The sequence below is a fragment of the Haemorhous mexicanus genome, chromosome 1 (genome assembly GCF_027477595.1).
Source record: "Haemorhous mexicanus isolate bHaeMex1 chromosome 1, bHaeMex1.pri, whole genome shotgun sequence".
Classification (NCBI taxonomy): Eukaryota; Metazoa; Chordata; class Aves; order Passeriformes; family Fringillidae; genus Haemorhous; species Haemorhous mexicanus.
In genome coordinates, this window is record NC_082341.1 from 37813345 (window position 1) to 37828269 (window position 14925).

Genomic DNA, 14925 nt, shown 5'->3' on the forward strand with positions numbered 1-14925 from the left:
ATAAATATCTTTGATACAGCAAATCCCCAAGGATTCTAGCAGTGAGATTCATGTAAAAAATAAACACAATCACATTCTTATGCATCTGATCTCACCTCCCAAAGGCATTTAAAAAATCACAGATCAAGGCCCCAAGCATTTACTCAGAAAAAACCCTTGCAGAATTTGCCAGCAGCAGCTTCAAACACTAGTGCACTGCCAGGTAAATTAAATACCCACCAGGGCTTTTTTCACTAATTGCAAAAAGCCAAGTATGTTAAAATCTACCATACCTGTGGGAATATTAGGTCTTGTATGTCAACAACGGCTGAACAATAAAAACTTTTACTTTGATCTCCACAAAGAAGAAAAGGAATAAAAAAAATGCTGCAAACTTCTGAGAAATTCTATAAACATCATGAAAATACAGCAGCCAACACTTTCAGTATTCATACAAGGAGTTTGTAATGAAGCTGAAAGGGAGCTTCTGAGGGAATTACTTCTTTGCAATTTAATTTGATAGAAAGTTATGTGTGAATGCCAAGGTTCATCAACAAAGAAAAGAGGAAAAATGGCGGCATATTACAAGGTGAATTTAGAAACAAAGAAACAACCCTAAAGTAATAAACCCTAATTTTAATTTTTGATGCTACAGTTATCTTGTGCTATTCATAGCATTATTCTAGGGTCCTCACATTCCTTCTTCCTTAAACAGTGATAGGGGTAACAGAATCCCCTTCCCAAGGACTGCCAACACAGCAAAGATAATATTACCATATGGTATTAAAAAATTCCATACACATCAGGATCTAATTAAACTAGTGACACAAGAACAACGGATGATACTGCAACACAAAAAATATACTATGGGTCTTTTTATGCTCTAAGAGACTTTTTCTTCTTGTAAGGTACAAAGAGTGAGATACGTTTCTATAATAAAAATCCAAGGCTCACCCAAGGCTTTCTGTGCAAGGAGACCTGGATTTCTCAAAGGAAATACGTGATTCATTGCTCAATACCTGAGTGCTAAAAAATATATTAAATAAATTGGGAAAAATCTTTCTTGTGCTGAGTAAGGTATGAAGGTTGGTTTTGCATTGTGTTGTCTTGCTACTATATATATGGGGTAAAAAATACAATGCAGAACTGTCTTTTCTTAAAACATAGTTCCAGTCTCTAAGAATTTTTTTTTAACTTGTGTACCATGGAATTGTTATTTTCAAAGTCTGGATTTAAAAAAAAAACAAAGCAAAAAAATAAAGTATCATTGAATCCAGAAAGTTCAGAAATGCCACAGTTTAAGTCTTTAACCAGCTCAAAATCAAGCAATCCTTAGATAAGCATTTCACTGAAGTTTTCCTCAGATAAAGACAATGAATTCTTTTCCCAGGGCTTCTTGAAGAAGAAGGAGGAGGAAAGGAGAAAGTAGCAGATCTGGGAAGGATATTGGGTTTGTGCATATGTCTTTTGCTTTGTCAGCTTGCAATAAAAGAACATTCCAAGTTCTGCTGGGTAATTTGCACCAACCTGCCGGTGTCTGGCAGAAGGAGCCCACCATCTGAGTAGGAAATGTATGCACCAGGCGCTCAAATTAATGCGACATATGAATTCTATGGAAATTTATGCTAATTTCCCTAATGGCTTCAAGATGGTCAGGAAACAAAATATATTCTATGTTTTGTCAGGTTTTCAATTACTTCAACGTGCAAGACAAACAGTTCCCTCCCCTGTTCCGTAGGCATTCCCACAGTTGTTCATTTACTCACCCTAATAATATCCTATATTTGTTTTTACCTCCGTTAGTTAATCCTATCCTATCAAAATGAATTTTCATTATTAATTTTCTCATCAAATCAGGAAAAAAGCCCTGACCAACCCCATTCAAATCCTACTATCCCCTCACTGGCCATTCTCTTCATGTCGCTGCATTGATTCCATTTCATTCTACATAAACGTAAGTTTGTTCAGGGGATCATGCCAATGTTCACAGGGTGTTGTGAAGGGCACTTTACCACCAAAGAGAGCAGATCTCCACAGGAGCCAAGGCCTTCTAAAGTTGTCTGTGAGATTAAACAGTATGAGCCTAACCTCACACATTGTTACAGCAAAAATGGTCTAGTAGGAAGATGCTGTTGGCCGGATTAGTGCCCTCAATAAGGGCAATATGCTGTCTTTCCCATGGGGCTTCTTTGGGTCACAGTGGCTGTTTTTCATCCTTGCACAATATCAAGATAAAATGAGAATTAGGCTCATTTTTATACAAAATAAACAAACTGAGAACATTTCAAAATCCTGCTGTGCTTTGTGTATATATTTCTGTCTGCATTGATTTCCAGAATGTTGAGAAATGCTTTATTATCAAAGGAATACAAAGGATGAAGCAGATATCATTTATTTTCATCCTCTCCTTGTCTTTCTGAAGAAACTGTTATTAACTCACCAGCTTTGCCATTTTGTGTTTGCACATGCTGCTTCAGCCAGCACATTTTAACATAACATCTACAGCAGGTGAACTGTGGAGCATGGAGAGTTCTGTCAGAACACATTAACCAGAAACCCTTTGAATATCCACTAACAGTAAGTCAGGGTGACAAGTCTCTTTCTCGGTAACTTTGGGGATCAGAAAAGGTTGAATACTCAAGCTTTCTGGGATGACACTTCATAAAATATCCACAGTTAGTTAGCATAAGAAGAAAGCAATATTATGAAGATCATTCTCCTAAGAAATTAAGAAAGAGTGACTACAGTAAGGAATACAAGTTTTGACTACAATACAACAGGGGTATCCTAATAGCACTGCACAGTAACTATACTACTCCATTTTCCATGAGGAAAAAAAAAATTCATGCATATAGATCTGATGTTTCATTAACCCTATCAACAACTAACATAATTCTAGAGATCTGACAGAAGTAATAATGCCTATTCTTGCTTATTGTTGATTTCTATCAGCTGTACCATAATATGAAATCTAATATGTGAGGAGCTTTCCTGACTTTACTGAATAGAAGACTAGAAGAATATAAACATTTAAGAAAGGAAAAACCTTACATCACACTGTGAAAGAGCAGGTTTTCTGGACTATAAAACTTGCATGTGAATAAAAATAATAAAAACTGAGTTAGAAGTAATGTAACTCATCTTTATGGACCATTTGAAAAATTATATTCCTGTTGAGGTTTACTTGAATTCATCATGGATATGATTTCTGATTTGACAAAATAAACCCATAATATTTGGAAAATTCTTTTAAATAATAACTTACTGCAACACTCTGGAAAAAAATCAATAATTAAAAAAAAAAATCACATAAAACAACCAAACAAAAAAACCCACCAGTGACTACACTTTGCAAAGATTAAAAACTAACAGCTGACTACCATACAGGACTCTGGGCTAATCAGCAGATGGTGCACAAATGCACTCCCTATAAAGCACAGCACTGGAATTTTCTGCCAAAGTAGCCAAGAGCTAAAAAATTCCTATGTAGACTAAGAATAAAGTGGGCTTTGTGGATGTACATGTGTGTGTATGAATATATAATCACTGTACTCAGAAGCACACATATTCAAAATTAGTCAGACCCTCTAGTACTCTCAATGATGTGATCAATGGGTTTTATAGGATGGGCTGTATGCAATACCAAAGGAAAAACAAAAAAATCAGATTATTCCCCTTACAACAAATTTTGCAAGTATATAACAGATTGAACTAACCTAGACTAAAAAACATTGTCTGTACCTAAAGAAAAAGAAATTTATAACATACATAAAGCCCAACAGAGAGAAAATTAAGAGTTAATCTGTTGAAATAAAATCTTCTGGCTTGAAAAGAAATTAAAATGTTGGTAAAACTAAAATGTTTCTTTCTTGAATAGTGCTGGAACCTCTATGCCAGCTATAAGCTAATTCAGTTGTTCTTTCTCTAGCTGTAATATTATTTGTTTCCACAATCTTTTAATTTGGAGCACTCCTAAGAACAGAGAGGCTTGCCACTGTTTTTGAAAGAATTTATTTTACAATAAAAAGTCTTTAAATAACAACACTGAATATCTGAATATATATTTCTTAAAGCCTGACAGTTTCAGGATCTTTTCTTTGGCTTTCTCAAGCATATTTCATCTGGTTTTGACAAGGGTCGCTGGCATGAAAAGAGTCAGAGATAAAATCAAATACAGTAGAGTGAATTACTGTGGCAGTGCTTTTTTCTTTAAAATTTCAGGATTTTAAAACATTAGGAATGCTCTTTTACTGGTGTGTAAATAGAAAAACATGTTCACCCTAACATAGAAAAATTAGTTTTCAATTAAGAATAATTTAACTTCATTATGAGATGTGATTGGTCAGAAAATAAAACACCACATAAAACCAATAAACAAACTCAATATCCATTACTGGACAATTTTTCTAAGGAGCTTTTGATCATTCCATTGTTTAGATGATAGAGTCTACTGTTGAAATCCTCAATGGTTTAGGTTAAAAGCTAATTTAATTTAAGAAAAAGAAAGTTTGAAAGGTTATTAATATTGGCCTGCTATGAAGATCACATCTATCGTAAAATATCATTGAATAAGATGGTGTCTGATGTTCTTTCCTGCAGCATCTATTCTTCCCTCTGACACCACTCATGACAGAAATAAAGGTCTAAAAACAAGATCCATGTATGCTAGTGGCTTTATTCCTAGATTTTCTCTTTTAGAGGACAAGAATTTTGCTTTTATAATCTCTAACTAGACACACTGTAACATGGATCAACAGCAGTTCTGAGTATATGCTACAGGCAATTTGAAGAAAAAATAAAAGTAGCAAAAAAGGCTTCAACAGCTCATTTTACATCTCAGAGATTTACACAGAATACAGAATTTACTGCATTTGTTTTGCTTCTGCCAAATACCATCAGTACCCTGACATTCTGAGTGGAATTTTCTTGGTTATTTTTTCTTTTTTAAACACACAACTATGAAGAAAACTCTAAGCCTTTGGCTATATTTATCTTGGTCCTGCCTGATGTAAATCAAGCAAGTAGGCCTCTGAACCTTTAAAACTGAAGTTTTCCCAGTATTTTCTATAGAACCTTAGAAAAATTCAGGTGGAAATGTGTCTCTGGAATTTACTGAGCCTCTCACCCAAAGCAGAAATAATTTCAAGGTTAGATCCAGTTGAGTTCAAAAATTCTACAGAGAATAATTTCCACATCCTCTTTGGTCAACTTATTTCTGTGCTTATCCACTTTTACACTGAAGTTCTGAATCTTTGTATCCATATATTGAACCAGAACTTTCCTTGTTGCAATTTGTGATGCTCCTCTTTTGCTCTTTCAAATACATCCATCTTCTACCTAAAAACCCCTCAAGGAATTTGAAGACTGCAATAGGATCCCCCATGAGCCCTTCTTCTCTTCTCAGGAATAAAACCAGCCTTGCCAACCTCTCTTTGTGAGCCACATGCTCAGTAACCTGACCACCCTGGTGATGCTCTTCCACACCCACTGCCTTACCACGATGTCTCTCTTGCAGCACTGGGGGCCCTAAACTGGGCATGGTACTGTCCCAGTGCATAGTTCATGAATCCTGTTCAACTTTTTGTCCACCAGGACACCCAAGTCTTTTTTTCACAAAGCTGCTGTAGCAAACGTAGGGGAAAATAGAGCTGAGTCAGAACTGTGGTCACGTAAACATTGGTTTTCATCAGTTTGATAACCAAATTAAAAAATAAAAAAAAATTAATAAAAAAATTTTTACTTAAAAAAAGCCAAAATAATTATTTAAAAATAAGGTGCAAATCAAAACAATATCCTACCAAAAAAACCTAAGACATCATGAGAATAGGTAAGAGAGTGGACCAAAAAACCCCCAAAATTCTATTGTGTTTGCCAAGTGGAAAAAAAAATCCATTCACAATGTAACTTGTCAAGGTTCAAACCTCTGTTGAGTTTGAGAACAGGAACAAAAGTGGAAGGAGGAAATTGTTACTCACTTTTAAACAATATTGTTACTTCTTTTGGGAAAGAATGAGAATTAATCAAAGGTAGGAATGGAGTACTCCTGGCCAAAAAAGGACAGAGGAGTTGTTAAGTGTTCCCAAATGGAACAGATTCAACAGAAGAATACTCCATTTCTGAATAATCTTTAAAAAACTTACTAACCAACAGGAATCAAATTATCAAAGTGAATAATTTTTACATTTCCAGTTTTTCTTTCTCTATACTTGACTAGGAATGAAATGTCTTAAAGATCACAAAATGTATGATCTTTCAAAATTCTTCTTCATTAACTTTCTTTTTTCTTCTACAACATTTTAGAATTCAGCACAGAGGGAGACTCTGTCTGGGTTTTGGTTCAAATTTAATAGTCATTTTAGTGTTAAAGCCTATAAAAAAGAAACATTCAACATTGCTTTTATAACCAAAAAGTTGTTATATTGTGTATAATATAATATTATACAGACTATATATAATATTATTCTATACAATATTAATATAAAATAAAATTAGATGATGTATAAAATTATACATCATCCCCCATTTAAAACATACAATCCTGACAAAGTTTCTAGATGAGTATTTTAAAAATCTGAATTTTTATTACTGAGCAAATTATTACTAAACAGGAATACTAACAAAGTATTGCCAAAGATTAAGTGAGCTGCTTTGCTTACAATGAATGTATCTTTCCAGCTCTCTAATTCCATATTTATGAAAAAACTGGAGGGAAATCTGATTATGTCTACACAGCTATAATGCTGTCTGCACTGGGACTCCAGCCAGGCTAACCTATAAGCATCAATGTTAAACAAAGGAAAGACATAAAGATTAACTCACTCTCACAGTACCAGAACTATAGATTAGAATTAGTGCTTCCTTGATGATTTGTACTGAGCCACCACAACTATCATTAATTAATTTCCTGAACAGAGTAAAGAACTTGCCTCCTTCTCTTGAAATCAACAGGTTTTGGAGCTAATTTCACTGGCACTGGTCTTAAATCTTCAATCTTGAGATATATTTCCCCTACTGAGAAATATGTAGGAGGATAAGAAGTTAACTACAGATTTCAGCAGCATGACTATCAGGAAGACAGTGAATTTTGGAGGGGGGGGAAAGAAGCCATGAATAAGTAAAAGCCAGCAGTAGTGAAATTTGTCTCACATTTTGTATTTGCTATTTTTTTCCTTCTACTCAGATATATTTTGTATGAATCCTGTGATATCCTAAAAAAATAAAAATACAATGCTACGCGAGACATACAAAATTATAATTTTATAGCTTCACTGAAGAGTACAGACCTATATTTGAAGTCAGAAAACAACTGAATATGGGAAAAGCTAGCTCTCAGGAAATTAATACCAGGAAAGGCTGATAAACTTTGTGCGTTGTCATGGCACGTAGAAGATCTGTTGCCTACCAGATGCCAGTGCAGGGGGAAAAAAAACCCCACCATATTTAAAGAAGACAAGTTACTGAGAAGGTCTGGATGGAAGCCATGGTCATCATAATCTATATTGGACCTAGTGATATAAGCAGAACTAAATGGAGAGCCTGCAAAACAGGTCTGTTATCTGTACATACAAGATCAAATGCCAGCGTTCTCAGAAATGAGAGTGGTGCCACACTCAGGGAGAAGCAAAGAATGGCAGACCAACAACTCACACGGTTCAGAAACAACACAGATGGATATACACTACTTTCAGAGTAACTGAGCTTTATCCATTGAGCATTGATTATCAATATTCCTGCTAGAGGCAAAACATGAAGATATCACTTGCCTAAAACAGCATTATCTTTTAAGTGGAGAGAAAAATTGGTTCAGATAAATAGGTTATATGGCAGGTAGGTCCTAGCCTCAAAAAAAACCCCTAAAACAGGAAAAAAAAAGTAATTAGAAAGAGCCTACATTGATGCTAAGAAGAAGTTCAAAAAGAATGATGTCCCATTTTTTTCAAGTGTATTTTAAACACAAATTTGAGGACATAAAAGGTAGTTATTTTTCAATATGATAGAAAGAGTTGCACACCCAGAAGCAACATAAAGACCTGAAAACATCAGGTTATAAATGTCTAAAAAGGACAAGCAAACTGGGACAGAGCAATATTTGGAATATGCAGAGGAGCATGGAAGATTAAATGCAGCAAGCAGGCAAACAGTGGATGAAGATTTTCACCCTCTAACCTGCACATAACAGCAGCGTTTGCATGCTGTTGAGGACACCTCTAAGTACTCCTTCTTCCATGCCTTCACATTGCTCTCAAAAACCCTCTCCAGGTGTGCTAAAAGGCAGCAAAGAAGGACCCACTTCTGAACTTGTTTCAGCTGCCACTGTTGAACTTCTCTTGGGCAAACTTCCATGTCCTTTGGATGAAGGCAATTTACTAAGCATCTTGCTTCAAAATGGTAAAAAGGAGGGCACTCTACACAGCAAGGGCTATTAAAAGAGAATCTGTGCAGTCTTACTCTCAGGTAGAAAAACTGAATTCTTTGTAACTTTTTGAATCTGCAGTTAGAGGCTCCTTTACACCTTAGGCAGGTGTCCTTTATGGTTGAGATTCTCCACACACCTTAAACAGTTTGATTGATAATAATCTGCTACAGCTCATTTTATTCATTTATCACTTAAGACAGTCAAAAAGAAAGAAATTTCCTAGCTGAGACTAGAACTATACTTCAACAAAAAATATAAGCACATCCTTAAGTGCACTTGATAAACAATTAGAAACTTCAAAAATACATTAAGTATATTTAGACATAAATTTCTACTTATCCCCCAACTCCATGAAAATTTATCCATGATTAAAATTCACAGTTATACAAGCTTCCATACTTTATTTTAAAATTTTGTTGTCCTATTCAGTGGACCAATTGCTAGATATGCCACGTGAAAAATTATTTAACTCCTATGGATTTTCCCCTCAAATCCAAAAGAATCTTTTGGGAATTGCTAAAATATATTTTATCTATGTCACTGCATGCTGTTACTGAAGTTATTCAAGGTGCACTCAATAAACTTTCCCCAAAGCCTTCCTAAAACTTGTTTACCTGTGACTGATCTGTATTAAAATTTAGTAATGTCCATTTGCATTTTTTTGTAATAGCAGACATCTAACTACAGCAAGTCCCCATGGATATTTGCACACATGTGAAGAGTTTGTCCACATTTACCCTCCGTTCCTCTTTTTTGCATACTCACAAAGGCAAGTAGATCCTATGATGCTTATTACAGGAAATATCAACACCATGCATGAGGCTAGCGTGAGCTGACTCTTAAGAGTCTTTCATTCACCTTGTGATAAAACTTTGGGGTGAACTGTAAAGTCCTATATGGTGATATTACATTTCTGAATATAATAAAAAAGCTTCTGCAAATACAAGTGGTGGTTTAAAAGCATTGCTTGCAAAAGTGCTCTGGAAATCAGAAACTGTTAATAGTTCACTAACTGAAATAGGAATATGATGAAAACAGACAAGTGCTTTGAAATAAGGAGGAAGATTTACATTTGGAAGCAATGGAAGTGACAACACACCGCCCTTAGCCAGTCCTACTTGTCCAGAAATCTCCAGCTTTGACATTTGAGAGATATTAGAAATAGCCAGAAGGAACCTGCTGTGATGCTTTACAAGATACTGGCATGTATGACCCACAAACTAGAAGCTTAAAAACAAAGGAAAATACATATTGGATTTACTGTTAACTGGCCATGAAGCCCTCAATCAGAATAAGACATTAAAAAAAAAAAGTTTGCTAGAATGTTACTTCCAGGGACATCTCAAGCTGATCTGAGAATTCTTACTTGCCAGAAAATCACCTATTCTGAAGGAAAACATACTTTGCCTGAAGACTTCCTCTTTTCTCCAATGTCCCATCCAATCCTATTCCTCTGAAAGGAGAGCTAACACAATGAAAAGAGAAGATGACACCACTTCCCTGAAAGCCCTAACTTGGTGGTTTATCACCTAAAAGTAAAAATGTGTCTACCCTAAAGCTATCAGTTTTCATGATCATAAAACATGACAGCAGAGGTGCAAAATGCAACGGCAGCATGGAGACAGAAAATAAGCCACTACACAAAAGTGAAAGGACGAAAACTCTGCCAGCAGTTTGGATAAATCACCTGAATTTTCTACTTGCAGATTAGTAAAAAGTAAGGATTTAGATGCAAAAAACTTGTAAAAATTTAAACATTTTCTCTGACCGGTGTGTAAAAAATGTATTGTGTAGATTTAAGGAAACTGCCATTCAAAGGTTGTTGTAGGAAACTACATTCAACTACTGAGTGAGGTTGAAAAAAGAATAAAATGCACTTTTTAGTGCATATTTCATAATACTCATTACCATAACAATAAAATTGCCATTCATTCTAAAGTAACATTAAGTATTGAATTAAGGGATTTGTTTTTTGAAATTAGCAAGGGGGAAAATTCTGATACTTTTTGCTCCCTTTTTCCATGTACTCAATGTCCTTGTTGGCTCTACAATAAAATTTTGCTTTAATGAAATTTTAGTGAAAAAAGAGTTGTAGTTAGATTTAGTTTAAAAGACAGTAAATAAAACATATTAAATTGGATAGACTTTGGTTGGGGTTATGAACTTAGAGAGCTAGATAAATAAACCACCACCAAATGCTTCACGGCCTTCTATGTTTCCAAAGAATAATGGTTCAGAAATTGGTTTTTAGAGCATTAGGATTTCTATTAATTTTGTGACTTTGCTCACCTCCTTCATTATTTTGCTGCTTGTTCTCTAATGTATTGTAAAAAGTATTGCAGAGGAAAGCAATTTTAGGTTTTGTCCTAACCATGCCTCATTCACTCATGATGATTCAGCAATTTACACAAAAGAATGCACAGAAGAAATTCTGGTTTACATAAAATTTTAGAAACATCAGCTTTCTCACTGGTGCTGTTATACGTTTACATCCACAGTCATTTTTCCATTCTGTCAGTGAGTTTTGTGAGTTTTCCTCCTGCTGGTTAGAATAAACAATTTCCCACAAGAGGTCACCTCTTCCCACAGTGTCCAGGCAGGTTTTATGAGAAGTGGTGCAATGTCAGCAAACCAGATAGGAGCTGCATCTTGCCCTCCTTTTAATTCCAAAACATACTCAAGATCTCCACTGACTTTCTTGTCGCCTTTCCACTGCACGCACGAGAACAGAAAAGACAAAAAACTCACCAGTAAGAAGATTTTCTAGGGTGTAATTAGGAAAGTGTGAAAAGTATTTTTAAAAGACATTAAAGGCAATTATTAGGAGGAAGGTACACAAAAAATTGTGTTGCTCCCAAGCATGTTTCAGTAACAGAAGTGCTGATGCCTCACTATATCCTGTTAAGTCATCACAAATCACTGTACCAAGTAATGACACAAGAAACATTGGGTTCACATCTCTTTTGTGGCTGCAGTGTGCTGTTCTGAGGTTTCTCTGCCCCAGGGAGGAACCACAGGGGTATGGCACAGTAAAGCTGCCAAACAGACACAAAAGCAACCAACAAAACTTTTCAGGCTTCAATATCTGGTAATTCAAGTAGAGTCCAGATACCAACAGAGCAGCAAAGAAACACTGCTTTTAACCCCACACTGCACATTATTTATTGATTATAGATTTGCAGATATTAACAGACTTTGTGCATAAGCAACTTACCTAATGAAATTAGGCAGAGATATTCAAGTAAAGTAAATATTCTCTTATTTAAGTCCAACAGAAAAAAGCTACCTCACACAGCTGGAAGTTGATGACTGTAGCATGACAACTCTAATTACACAGTCAAATGCTAGTACAGCTGAACCCTACCTCTGTTCAGCAGTCCATTGCAAATTATTTTGGAACAAGACATGGGCTTTTGTTTCACATGAATCAATCCTCCCTTTCTATTATCTCCTCATGATACAGAACACACAAACTTCTCCTGCTTCATGGGAATAATTTGAAGATGAAACAAAATGAGAAATCACAACTCCAATATTTTTCCCAACCTTTCCATTTTAGTTACAAGTGAGCATCCAGCAGTGCAAAGGCATACGCCACAGAGTTTGTGAAACACTGTATTTAGAAATTAAGTTTCCTTGTGCATAGAACAGATACTTCATTCATATGTCAAGACATACTGAGTAACTGTAATGACAAAACCTTAGAAGACAATGCATAAAGCAGAAAATTTGCATACTTGCAGAATTTAGTCTCTAGAATTATTATGTCACTAATGTGGACATCAAGCAAAACAGCTATCTTTTGTGACAATTGGACTTCCACACAAGAAATGCCATTCTCTTAACTAAATATCCTTCTGACATTCATTGAGAAAACAATGTGCCTGTGTAACAGATCAATGACCTTCAAAAAGCACCATTTGCATGTACATGATAAATTGCAACGCTCAAGTCATAATTTTTTTAGTCATGGTCATATGTCACTTGGGCTTGCTGGGGTCTCATCAACAACACAATCATTTGTCAGAAAAATACAGCCCATATTTCAGAAATACAAGTTATGACAAAACCTATAATGGTAAAAGGACTCTCATGCTCTGATTTATACTTGTATAAGAAAAGGCATCTCAAAGAGTTTCTCTATTCAAAGTGCAGGGAGGACGGTTACTCAAATATTCAGTTCTAATTCAGTTCTAACTTCCACAAGAAATATCTTATACTGATCTCTCTAATTTATAACACTCAGTTGAAGAGAACTGAACTTGGTGAGATGTGAAAAATCCCTTCCCTATACTCTACCCTACATTATTTTCTCATTGAGGCACTACTTTTGATGATATACAAAAATCTGTCCTTTTGAAAATCCTTACGTTTCGCATAAACTCACAAAATAATTGCACTTTGAAACAGAGCTAGATAGTGAATCTGCTATTTCCTGACTATAAATTGATGCAGCTACACATAACATAGAATACTCTTAAGGAGAAAGTAAGAAATTTGCTGCTACACTGCTATCTTGAGCCTCTCCAGAATATAAATGTTGAACCATGATTGAAGCTCTTTGATACTAATTTCAGCATTGCTTAATTGCTAATTCTTTCATTATCATGGATTAAAGTGGAAAAATGAACTGCAGAAAAAAATCCTTCTATCATTAGCAAAATTGTTGTGCTAATAATAACAATAACAATTCCTCCTTAACCAAAGATAGCAATAAATTAGTCCGTGTTTATTTGGTTTAATGGAGAATGCATTTGTGGATAACCACATTGCACCTTTAATCAATTAGGAAATCAATTTTTCTTTATACATTTCCACAGCTCCTACTAATGGTAGTAGCATTTTTCTCTAAGCCTGAACTCCAAACATTGTCAAAAGCTGCAGTCCCACTGGCCACTTAAATTTAATTGTACTGTTGAATATTAGGGGGATGTTATTTGTTTTATTGTTGTGTTTTACAGAAATAAGCAACACCTCATACACAGAAAAGCACTCTCATCCAACATACTTAGGCAAAATATCAATGTTATTCCCCACTCTTAGTGTGGGAACAAAGCAGAGACTGCTAAAATAATAATATGAAGTCCTATCGAAGGATTGTAGTTTTGCATATCCTTCTGAAGGTGGGGCAGGAAGCACCTCAAGGCATAAAAGAGTAAGCAACATATGTGATATGGAGAAAGAAAATCTGAAAGTCCTAAGTACAACATATTAAGACAATTCTTTCTCTGACATGGTACACAGAAGCAGATACAAGAATGCAGTACAACCCTATACACAGTACAGCAAATTTGAGTACTACCTGCTATTAAACTGAAAAAATTGCAACATGGAAATTTGTTTTTTCTTGTGAGGGACCATCATTTGCCTCTGTTATCTAATCTGCCTTAGTACAAAAAAGCAGCATGTGTTTTTCTTTGGGGACCGCAATTCACTGTGATGATTGAAGAGTTTGTCACCTACTATGAAATGCTTTCCTCAAAGCTGTCAATGAAATCGATCAAAGTCAAAATAAGTTTTGTTCCATCTCTGTTTCAATTCAGCCATGATCTTGAAACAAACTTGTGGTAGCTGTCAGTTGAACCCAGAATAAGCAAGCTAAAGTGAAAGGAGTTTGGGAATGTATTTCTGTGTAATGTACTTGTTTCAACTTATTTCACAACCACCTTACATTCATTAAAATCAAGCATGTCCCCAACAAGGATAACCTTTCTAGTAGACTGTAAAATACGGAATATCACTGATTATGCCGAAAACCATCAAAATGTAAATGAAATGAGAAAGAATCTGAATCAACATCATTATGTAAACAAAATATAAACTGAAAACTCTTGTAATAACACAGATGGTATATGTTAAGCTGTTTGCCAGATGCTAGGGATGACCTCCAGCACTCTGAAGTCACCAAAAGCCTTTGCTGTAACTTCAAAGTATTTGTTGTCTGAATAAAACAAAGTTTATATTCATATATAACAACACAGTGCACATTGCTGCATATCTCAGATCAAAGCATGGCAAAGACCTATATATTATAATGCTTACCATTATCACTTTTGAGATTTCCATTGCTGAGCTGTTTCAACCTCTTCTGATGGGATTTGCCGTTGTAGTGGATTTGTGCCTGAGCAGCAGAGTTTAGCTGAATGTTACAGACATTACACAAAGTGAAATTGGTGTGTTTCTTTTCTCTCTCCTTCTTTTCTTCAGTGCCATCAGGTGCTAATTCTTTCTCACCTTCCCGGTCTGGGAGAGATGTGAAATCTGAATTGTATGACTGGTTATCAACTGGTAAATCAGGGCTCCAGGGCTTCTTCATATTTTCTGAGAAGAAAAAAAACACATGAGAGAAAATTGATAAAAACACAAAATAATATAGACAAGATAGCAACAATCACAAACCACTAAAAGGCAGAAAATAATTTTTGCATTTTATATTTTAACATTATATTTCCACTCATATAATTTGCTTTCTCTTCAACTTTTTCAGTTCTTCTATGTAACTTGACTAACTTCCCAGCCAAGTGCCCAAA

At 35.2% G+C, this 14925-nt stretch overlaps 1 protein-coding gene across 1 annotated transcript in view; it reads right to left on the reverse strand.

Moving 5' to 3' along the window:
• ZNF385D (zinc finger protein 385D) overlaps positions 1 to 14925 on the reverse strand; it is a 408882-nt gene that overhangs the window by 310832 nt on the left and 83125 nt on the right. Inside the window, exon 2 of the mRNA XM_059846143.1 lies at positions 14438 to 14716. Coding sequence (XP_059702126.1) covers positions 14438 to 14716 — 279 coding nt within the window. The remainder of the gene's footprint in view (positions 1 to 14437; positions 14717 to 14925) is intronic.